This window comes from Lytechinus variegatus, chromosome 2 (assembly GCF_018143015.1).
Source record: "Lytechinus variegatus isolate NC3 chromosome 2, Lvar_3.0, whole genome shotgun sequence".
Classification (NCBI taxonomy): Eukaryota; Metazoa; Echinodermata; class Echinoidea; order Temnopleuroida; family Toxopneustidae; genus Lytechinus; species Lytechinus variegatus.
In genome coordinates this window covers 64,676,220-64,687,013 of record NC_054741.1, presented here as the reverse complement: position 1 = coordinate 64,687,013, position 10,794 = coordinate 64,676,220, and the positions used below count along the sequence as shown (strand labels likewise).

Sequence of the window (10,794 nt, the reverse complement as noted above, 5' to 3'; positions counted from 1 at the left end):
TCGACATATAGAATTGTCAAAATCCCATTTTTTGATAGAATGCCTCGATATCAATGACTGGAATCCTTTTTCATAGGGCTAATTCATGCAAAATTATGCAAAATCACACTATTCACCGTGAATTACTGTATATGTATAGTACAGACCTTAACTATTCAAGCCTATTTCTTCTCTTTTTTTATCGGGGGGGGGGGGTATTTGGGATTTGTTTTGACGGGGCATCAAATGTAGATTGATTTCTGTACAGTTCCTTAATCAGAATCAACTTTCAATGTTAATTAATGCAAATTTATGCAAAATTTATGCAAATATGTGTAAAACTCATCAACTATTCTATTTTGAGCTTTTAAACCGAGGGATAAGCACAACACTATGCATATGAGACACTGTTACACAATTCATTTATTATGGTGACTTTCCATGCGACCAGAGGAGAGCATCATGTTTAAAATGCAAATTTATGCAAATTTTAAATCCTGTGCATACCCCATTCACAATAAAAAAAACCGAAATCATATGGAAAGATAAACAGTATTTCATCTTTCTTTTCAAAGCAATTCAAGATGTCAGATTTCTTTCCCAAGTAGAGTTTTCCCCTGTCAGAAAGAGGAGGGTACATGGATGGTTCTCATGGCAGAACTAGCTGTCCACATCTGCCCCTCTGACAACTATGTACATTTTATTTAGAACAGGGACACATAATATTTCAGCAAAGAGACCTGATCCTTCTTTTTCTGTCGTCCCTTGATTGAAGGTGACTTGAATAATTTCAGTGATTTTTCTTTATTGGCTTATGAATTGATCTTTATCTCTAAAACTAAGGTAACACCGAGAACAAATTCTCCCAATCAATTTTAGGCCGAATCAGAGTCGAATCTGTCTGGAATAGGTCCCGAATCAGAGCTATCGACTTCCCAAAATAATTGTCCAAATGCTTCCCCAAAATTAATTCAACCGAATTCCATCCGAATACATCCCAAATGTGGCTCGAAAAAATGTGTCTTGGCCACATTCTGGAGTATTTTGGAGGATATTCGGCTGGTTTTAAAATTTTCAAGACAAGCAGAATCTCTCCACGAATGTTTCCGTTGGGGAGGGAGAACAGAATAGTTCCGGATCCTTCCGAATCGATTCCGGGAGCTCCCCGAATCCGAGTATCGAATCCAGGCCATTTTGGGCAGAATTGATCCGAATTTGTTCGGGAGAATTTGGTTTTGGTGTAACCCTTTGCTTAAAGCTAGGGTTAGAACGGAACCGAATCAGCTGCGAATCCATCCATATACACATATTCTGGTGGTTTCAGGAATATTTTGTTTTGCCTTCGTAAATGCAAGAAAATTTGGGAACATTCGCTGAAAAATTCAGCTCATTTTGAAATGTTCAAAACCAGCCGAATACCCTCCAGAATATTCCCGAATGTGACCACAAAAAATTCCATTCGGGCCACATTCGGGATGTATTCCGATGGAATTCGGTTGGATTTTGGGAGGCATTTTGGGGTATTTTGGGAAGATTAAGATCTATTTGTATCAGTCGTAGAGTAATTAAAGGTCCGACTCTTGTCCCAGGCCCCCCCCCATATCGTACGAATCATTACTCGAATACAAAGAAGAATATAGACGAGTGAGACGAATTGGCCAGAAATTAGAAAAATGACATCCAAAATGCTGCCGAATCGGTAAATTATAGCCCATTTCGAAAGTATCTGGCACATTCTCGGGAAATTCTGTGGCGTACTCTGCAAATTCGGGCATAATCGTTCGATTCGGGTCATTATTCAGGTCGTCATTTGGCGATAATCGGAGGATTCGGGCTAAATGCGACTCGATTCTGGCCGCTCTGGCTCGATTTTTGCCACTGTTCTGGTTGGCATACGGCTTTATTCCTGATGCAATATATGATTAGTCAATGGAATACAGCTTCATACATAAATTTTTGTTAATTTACATAATATAACACACTTTTGCATGGAAACAGGATTTTCAATAGCATCTTTTGCTGGTACAATTGAAGCTTTAAAACTGAGTGATAGAGGTACTTCAAAAGTTTGGCCCCTTTTCCACAACCGCGTAGCCAGGATTTCATTTTGGAGGGGGCGGTAAATGCACGCGAAGCGTGCCAACACTTACAGAGCGCGCGAAGCGCGCTCCCTAGGGGGTGGGTGCAGGGAGGGGGAGTTTCCCCCTCCCGCGCGAAGCGCGAAGCTTTTGGTGTTTCATAAATTAAAATGAAAAGGAGCCGTCTCTCTTGTCTCTAGTGCCTATTTCAGCTCCAATTCAGTTGACTCATTGTGATTTTGAACATTGTTTTCATGAACCTTAATTTGTTTTCAAAAAGTGATTGTGAACGCACAAAAAAAGGAATACATTGGAGGAAATTAAAATAATAATACCCTCGCGCGAAGCGCGGAAGCTAAAGCGTTTTATCAGTTTTTTGCCATGAAAAGGGTCCCGACTAAAGGGTCTTCTCAAAGATATATTGAATACTTCCCTTGGAAAGATCAGATTTGATTACAAACAATTTAGCGACAGTGCATATCTTGAACTCGCAAAACAGAGGAGAAGAAGTGTATATATGCCGGGAGAAAGATATTCAGCCCCGCGCAGAGCAATGAAACTCTTACATTTCAAAGGGCGGACGTTTCATCAAAATAATGCAGATACGTCTAATACCACCGTCGGCTCTAATTAAAATGATTTTCTAAGATTATTGAACTTCTTTATGAGGAAATAGTGCGCAAAAAGTTGAAACTTCTGTGATTTATTGAAATTAAATTTTAAAAAAGAGGATTCCTAATTTCTTTGACTTATCCTGAAGTGCTTCATTTTGAATAATAAAGAAACTTAAGTGTCATTCAAAATTTCAAACTGAGGGCGCAAAACAGGGTAGGAGATGAATGTGAAGGGAAATGACATGAAGTTTAATAGAATTTGATAAAAACAAAATATTGTACTTCTTTATTTAATACGACGCGAATTTTAGGAACCTGTTTGCCCCAGAATTATGGTTGTTTGGTAATGAGCTGAAAAGCAGGAGAAGTTGACTTTATGGAGGTGGCGGCAGAAATTGATATAAAATTTTACCCGCCCGGAGCCGACCCGACCAGAAGTTGCGAGATCAATTTAAAAAAAAGATAACTTCATATACTTTGGCGTAGCCTTACTCTAATTCCATGCCCTAATGGATACATTGGAACTTTAACCGGTAAGAAACACATATACCTGAGGTGGAAAAACAGGGTTAGAGAAAGGGTGGGGGAAACAATGGAGAATTGCAATATTGTCATTTAACCGCGCGCAGCGCGGAAGAAAAATTCATATATAAATTTAGAGCAAGAGTGATGGAGTTTCTCTTTAAAGAAAAAAAAAATACAAAGCTACCTTTCTTCCCTTTCCTCCCTTCCCTTTTTCTTTTCTCCTTTTTTTCCCTTCTTTTTTTTCTTTTTGGGGACGTTTTGGGGGGGGCGACCGCCCCCACCGCCCCCCCTGGCTACGCGCCTGCTTTTCCACTGTTAATACCCACTGGAATGTGACTACTTTATACATATAAAATAATTGCTAATTTATATAAATTAGCATATTTTGCATGAAGACGGGATTTTCAATAGCACGTTTGATAGGGAAAATTAAATCTATCGATCTGATAGAGATTTTCTTTAAGTTTGGTTTCTTTTTACTAAGTTTTACTATTCATTCATAAATTAACTGCTAATTTACATAAATTAATATATTTTTGCATAAAGACATGATTTTCAATATCATGTTTGATAAGGAAATTTAAAGCTATTGACCTAAAAGAGACTTTCTTAAAGTTTGGTATCTCTTTATTTACTTTTATTAATTAATTCCTATTGGCATATGGATTCATGCATAATTACTGCTAATTTACATAAATTAGCATATTTTTGCATGAAGATGCAATTTTCAACACCATGTCCTGTGGGAAAAATTAAAACTATTGACCTGATAGAGACTTTCCTAAAGTTTGGTATCTTTTTTAAAAACTTTTATTAATTAATTCCTAATGGCATACGGATTCATGCAATTACGGTTAATTTGCATAAATTAGCATATTTTTGCATGAAGATGCAATTTTCAACACCATGTTCTGTGGGAAAAAATGAAGCTATTGACCTAATAGTGACATAGGGAAAGTTTGGTGCTTTTGTAAACTCTGTCCCCAAAACTTCAAATTTAAGGCCTAAGCTAGGCCCCTGACTATGTGGTTCGTTAGTTTACTATTGTTTTGGATTCAGCTCAGATTTACGTATGATCTAGGCCTCTTTTTGGTGTTTTAGACATTTATATATAAAAGGGGGCGGTGATACGGGGGGAGGGGTGTGCAGGGACTGCCTCCCTCTCTCCGGGGAAGGGGAGAGAGAGGGGAAAAGGAGAACCGAGGAAACACAAAAATAGGCATGAGGTCGTGTAACCGTTCCCTTGTATAATTCAGTTGAGAAAGAGAGAATACGTCGTCTTGTCGAACCGGTACTGCCCCCAAAGTTTTTTCAAGGGAACATGCAAGCCCGACCTAGCTAACTGGGCGTTGTGGCGTGCGCCTGTAATCCAAGCTGTGGGGTAGTTACAAATTGATGCAGAGGTTCGAGCCCTGGTCACGTCTTTTGGATGGTGACGTTAAAGGTCGATCCCAGACGTTGAGACGTATATTCATATCATATTGATACACGTCTGACAAACTCAATCAAATACACACAACGAATTTAGACATAAGACAAACCTATTGACCATGAATTTAACTGTCTATCCCTGCTGGAATTAATGAAGAGAAATTCCCAGTGACGTAATCAATTGAAACAAATCTGACGTGACAGACTTTCAAAACGGCATGCACCATGTATATTTTTAACTATTATTAATTTGTGAGCACTCGAGCCTCAAATCATTTTTTTTTGTCAAGAACCGCGGGGTCAAGAATTAATTTTGTAATGAATACACTTGTAAATAGGATAAAGATCATAGGAAATTTCGACTGAGGAAAAAATGATAATCATTGAAGAGCCTGAACTACCCCCCCCCCCCCGCCCCACACTCTAAAAAGTGACGGGCTCGGCAGATATTTTTCCACATCCTTCTTCCATGGAATACGTAGGTCTATTTTTGCATGCATATATGCCCATTATATGTCCTTTTAGCATGTTTAGAGAATTATAGTATCAAATAGGTTAGACAGGGCTGTACAAACATGGGGTTTGGGAATTAAAATATGGGCTTGCTTGTATATGCACTTCGTAGGCCGCTGACTTGTCTATTTCACGGTTTCCTTCCACATGCGAAATTATATGCGATGCATGATGCTGGTAGCAGCTAGCTTGGGATGCACTCTCATGCATGCATGCGTTCATGCGATATACACGACGTTGCCGATGATGTCAGCGTCAGCTCGATCTGGTACGTATACAGCTCTTTGATGCTACTCACACATGCGCAATAAATGTTTATGACGCGACAATGGCCAACGCGGATTATCCAATGAGAAGCAAGGGACGCGAAGTGTTCCTATGTCAACATGTAACTTTTAGCCAATGGCGTGTGCCGGTGTAAAGCGGACCGTGCCAGCATCATGTGTGTGTGTTCAAACAAGGCGTCAACAGTTTCATTACACGGCAAAACTGCCACTTTAATTAGGGGGAAATACATCTAACCATCACAAAATATCCAAGAAGAATATAATCTGAGGGACAACAATGATCTTGATCAAGAGCCCATTAGCCCTAATAATGTAACAATGGAAATCTCGGATCAAAATTCTGACATAATCTATCTTGGAGAAGATGAGTTACCGATAAACGATGTCTGCATAAACGATGTGTCATTTCACTTTGAATGCGGAGGAAATGACATTCCCGGTACATCCCAACAACAAGGCAACGGAACTATTAATGTAGAACTGTTGGGAGAACAGTTTTATGATGGAGGGGATGAAGAGGATGAGGAAGATGACGTGATACCTTGGGATCACACACCCGATGTCGTCTTGGCAAAGATAGCATCTTACTTGACGCAGTGGGATAAATCCGAGATGTCACTGGTAATTTTGAATTCATAAATTACATCTTCTTAAAAGAAAATGACATTCTAAGAGATTTTAAAAGGTCGAAGATCGGGAGCATTCTGAATGAAAAAGATCCATGGAAATAATGAGCACTGAGAGTGATTTTGTTTATATCCAAATTAAAATGTGTGCCTCCTACCCTTCCACTCTATTAACACTCATTCTCTGAGCATTCAAGTCTTAAATACGAAAAAGTCCGACGAGTGAATTTCATGACTTATATGTCAAAATATTGGCGATAAGTCTCAAATAATTTTCTTATTGTTAAGTCTGGTTATATATATATATATATATATATATATATATATATATATATATATATGTATATATAAGAATAAAAAGAATCGTTCACTGGCTAGGATTGTCTCTTTGAACTCAACAAGGGATTATTTTTTTTCTATGAATATTTATTCTTTTACATGATTTTCATATAACATCTTATGTTACAGGGGAAAAATGTTTGGCAATTTTAATCAATTTTTTTTTGAGAAGCGGGAAAAATCGCCGCAAAAATTACCTGACAACATAAAATGCTAATACAAAAATATCTCTTATTTTTACACTGGAACAAAAATCTATCAAGGAAAACGGAAAAATCTTTGCTCCGAAAAGGTGCCAAATTATCATCCCATCCATAGGATAACAGTATACCCCCCTTATATCTGTTGTGGATAACCAATCTTGTATATTCTATCAAAAGTTGTTCTACAATCGCATCACTGAGGAAAGACACATAACCTTGAACTTATATTCTTTTTTGTTTCCATATCTGTAGGTTTGCAAGAACTGGAATCGAGTGATTCTTGCAGCTCCAAGGTTATGGCGTCATCGCATCATCAGACTCCGGGGAAACTTCAAAGACCGTTCCCATGTCAACTACGCAAACATCCTTGGTCGCTTTCTCAGCCGTTTGCATCTATCAAGTGGGCTAAGAAGCTTGCGTCATGCTAGAAAATTCCAGCGCACCTTCACTGCCATCTTCGCCGAACTGTACCGCCAGAGGGTCCAACTGAAGGAACTCTCTCTGACAGAGCTGAAATTCCATGTCCATTTTCGCGGGGTACCTGGAGGGAGAGCGCGTCAAGGGATCATTCGATCAGCACGTCGTTTCCTTGGTAGGCAGGCGAAACTTCGCTACTTGGATCTTAATTACGGCGGTATGACTTGCGAAGAAGGAACAGCGTTACTCCAAGCAGCAAGCGAGAAATCATCCAGAGTTCTCAAAGCCCTTGACATCGAAGAATTATTTCGACCCGGAGCACCCGTCCACCAAAGTTCGGAATTTGCAGAAACTTTGCCGCGATTTGTAAATCTTGTGCAGTTGACCATGAATTACTCCGCTCTGTCGGACGAACTTCTGACGAACCTCGCCCGGGAGAGCAACGGACTGTTGGAATTCTTCCATGTGAGGTGCATTCGAGGAGAAAACCTCAACCACATCGTTGGGACACCTGCTTGGAGGGCGTTCTCCGGAAGGATGTCCAAATGTCAGCTAGAGTTTTCTCTGATTGGGGTCATTCGATTAAACGACATTCAGCGTGTTTTAACACCTCAGATGCCACTTCAAATATTGAGTGTAGTAGGACACAACGATGATTCATTTCAACCGGATAGGACTCTGAAATACATCTCACGATATCTTAATAACGTGGGTATAATTTCATCTTTTTATTCGTCATTTTGGTATTAAAGTCTATGATCCCCGTTTTAGACAATATCGTTAAATATAAGCAGTTTGATTTGTATCTTGATGATAGCAAAATGTAATCAAACAGTGATAACTGAAATGTTTGTTTCAAGAGAAGATGTCATTTCTTCTTTGAATTTGGGGGAATCATAATTAACGCAATTGTAAATAAAAAATAGGAATGGATTTTTTTGTCAATGGCAGGGACAGGCGCGCAGCGTCAGGGTAAGACGAAATGTATTTTATGTTTCAATAAGGGTAAAAAAAATAGTTACACGACCCTGACATCTCTTTCCTTTCTTCTTTTCATTGTTGTCTATAAAATCGCAGATCACTCAGTTCCCCCAAGGCCTATAGGCCCGGCTCCGTGACACAACACTGGAAAATTAGTATTACTACATTGAATAGTACTGTTTGAAAATTGATTAACTGTACTGGAAGTCATTTGTTTGACAGTATAATGTTTACTCCTATGAATTTAATATGCGATTTACATTTTATTATTATCTGTTATTTTTATTTCCAAATACACAGACAGTTGAAAAGGTCGTTATTGACGTGACACCGTGCTACAAACTATACGGCAGAGGCTTCATCGACATAATTCGAGACAGCCCTCGGCTCAGGCACTTGGAGGTTCGAGGTCGCATTCGTTGGCATGTCATTCACGATGTCTTCGAGTTTCTGGACGTCAACTTCGTCCGTCGCGGAGTTCGTCCGCCGTTAACCACATTACGAATGTTGGTGACGAGTACGCCGATCGAGCCCTATGAAGAAGAGGCGTTCGTCATCGAAGAGTACCGTCCGGTGTTCTCGAGATTTGATCTCATGTACGAGCTCGTGATCGAACCCATGTTTTTCCCTCTGCCATTGGAATTTCGTGAACCTCGTCGAGTGCACAATTAAATCTGTCTTTATGGGAAGAGTTAAAAGAATTTAAGGACAGTTATGATAGATTATTAGGGCCGCGGTATCACTCATTTACTTTGTAAATGTGACAGAGAGTAGAGTTAAAGAAGAATGTACTTAATTCAAAACTAGGGTGGTCGGTGATTTCGACCTAGAATACCTTACAAAGCAGAATATGAATGGATTAAGTAAAATTAGGTAATGTTCATAAAAATATGTTACAGATTGATTAACATTTTTGGATTGTCGGAAGAGAAAATTGAGACAATTGAGGGTGTGGTAACCTTTTTTGGCATGGGAAGACCTATAATGATTACACTTATTCGATAATAAAGTTTAATGCACGTTCTAGATTACTTTGTGTCTCATTAGTCTGTTTATGCCGAATCATTACAGTTGGTGTCCCTTATTCTTTTAATTTTAGATTTCTCTATCGTATTACTTCCATTCTCCCCTCTTACCCCTCCTCCCATCTTTCTCCCCTATCACGCTTCCTCCCAAACTAACTCTCCCCCCTCTCTCTCTCTCTCTCTCTCTCCCTCTCCCCCTCTCTCTATATCTTTACTTCTCTCATTGTCCTTGTCTGAATATCCGCTCCTATTTATCCGTGTCCTCCTTTTCCCTCTTTATTTTGATTCGTTTTATTTTCTCTTTGTTTTCTCTTTATCTTTACACGATCCACCACACACTGTTTCTCCCGCGATTTCAATTTGCTATCGTCGGAATTCCCCTTCACACAAATAATAAAGGAGCCTAAATTCGTTATGTTTTCAAGATTTGAAATCTCATTATTTATTAACCAGTAATAAATTTTCTTACATAAAAACATTCGTTTTCCGAAGGACTCATTAAAATAACCATTTAACGAAGTACACTTTGATACAATAGTCATGATAATAACACAATATATATAACATCAAACCAGGATGTAGTTAATAAGACATCAATCGTAAAACACGAAATTACTGATTTATAGGAATCATGATCGGAAGTATTTACATGATACAAGGCTTACTGTCATTCATGTAAATGACATTGAAATATGATTCATCTTTTATTATTTGATTATTAAAGAAAAAAATGAAATCGCTGAAATATCAGATTACAAAAGCAGTAAATTGTGTTTCAATAATTTATTTCTTCTGAAAATATTAATTTATATACACATCAGTTGGTCTGATCGTTACTACTTTAAAGGTTTGATACAATTCTATTTCAAATTCCTTTGATTTGTATTTTCAACTTTTAGCTCCATGATTTTTTTTTTCAAAATGAACCTGATAAATCTTAAAATAGTCTTACTGATTTAATTACAGCATATTTTGACTATAGATTCTATTTGTGAATCAGACAAAAAGAAAGCGATATCAGGGGTAAATCAAAGGTATCATTGGTTAGGGCAATAACAATTTAGGTTGGGATTTTCAAAGCTCTTGGACACAAAACTGTTCTTACTCCGGTAATGATATAAATTTATATTCTTCCACGAAAAGTGGAAAGGGTATCACTCCCAAAATGGGATACTCTTCAAGGCAACAATAGAGTACAAAGAGGGGCACATGCCCTCCAGGATCCAAACCTAGATACAGAATATAACAGTTTTCATATAACCGCACTTTTTAATATGCATGAAAGAAGATCTATGAGAATTAAAATAAACTGTAAATGTTGAATTTTTACTTAATAAGGATCCAGCCTCACTTTGATTGCTACCTGAGCAATTTCAAAAGAATTAGAGAGTTCCAGCCTCGTGTTATAGTATTAAATTGTTTTTAAAAAGTAATCCAAACGATTTTCATAAGAAAAAAAATCATACTTTACCAAACAAGGAGTAATGTTCCTTTGGTAATAATTGTTTGCAGTGAAACATGACATAACTCGGGTACTTTATCTTTTATACATGTCTAAAGGTATTTAATACAGTAACAAAAATAAATGAGACTAAATCATTCATCACTTCAGAATGCGGACATGAACCTTCAATATAAAATCGAATCAAAATTTCTCGAAAGTTTACCTAAGAGTTGGCCACCTTGCCATAATCTGTAAAATATTACTTGATTTATATGAAATCATCTGCAAACTTTACAAATACCTGATAAGGTTAATGCAATCACACAGCTTTA

At 37.9% G+C, this 10,794-nt stretch overlaps 1 protein-coding gene across 1 annotated transcript; it reads left to right on the top strand.

Annotated features, from left to right (window-relative positions):
* The first annotated feature begins 5,745 nt into the window (after positions 1-5,745).
* LOC121406918 (F-box only protein 39-like) lies at positions 5,746-8,961 on the top strand. Its single transcript, XM_041597791.1, has 3 exons — positions 5,746-6,048; positions 6,848-7,720; positions 8,294-8,961. The coding sequence occupies exons 1-3, from the start codon at positions 5,746-5,748 to the stop codon at positions 8,663-8,665; spliced, it is 1,548 nt and encodes a 515-aa protein (XP_041453725.1). The 3' UTR covers positions 8,666-8,961.
* Positions 8,962-10,794: the final 1,833 nt, after the last annotated feature.

Bases quoted from the DNA above. Each gene is read 5' to 3' on its own strand.
- LOC121406918 (XM_041597791.1), top strand. From the start codon at position 5,746: ATGGAAATCTCGGATCAAAATTCTGACATAATCTATCTTGGAGAAGAT. The intron at 6,049-6,847 runs GTAATTTTGAAT...CCATATCTGTAG, and splicing joins ATAAATCCGAGATGTCACTG to GTTTGCAAGAACTGGAATCG. The intron at 7,721-8,293 runs GTGGGTATAATT...CCAAATACACAG, and splicing joins TCTCACGATATCTTAATAAC to ACAGTTGAAAAGGTCGTTAT.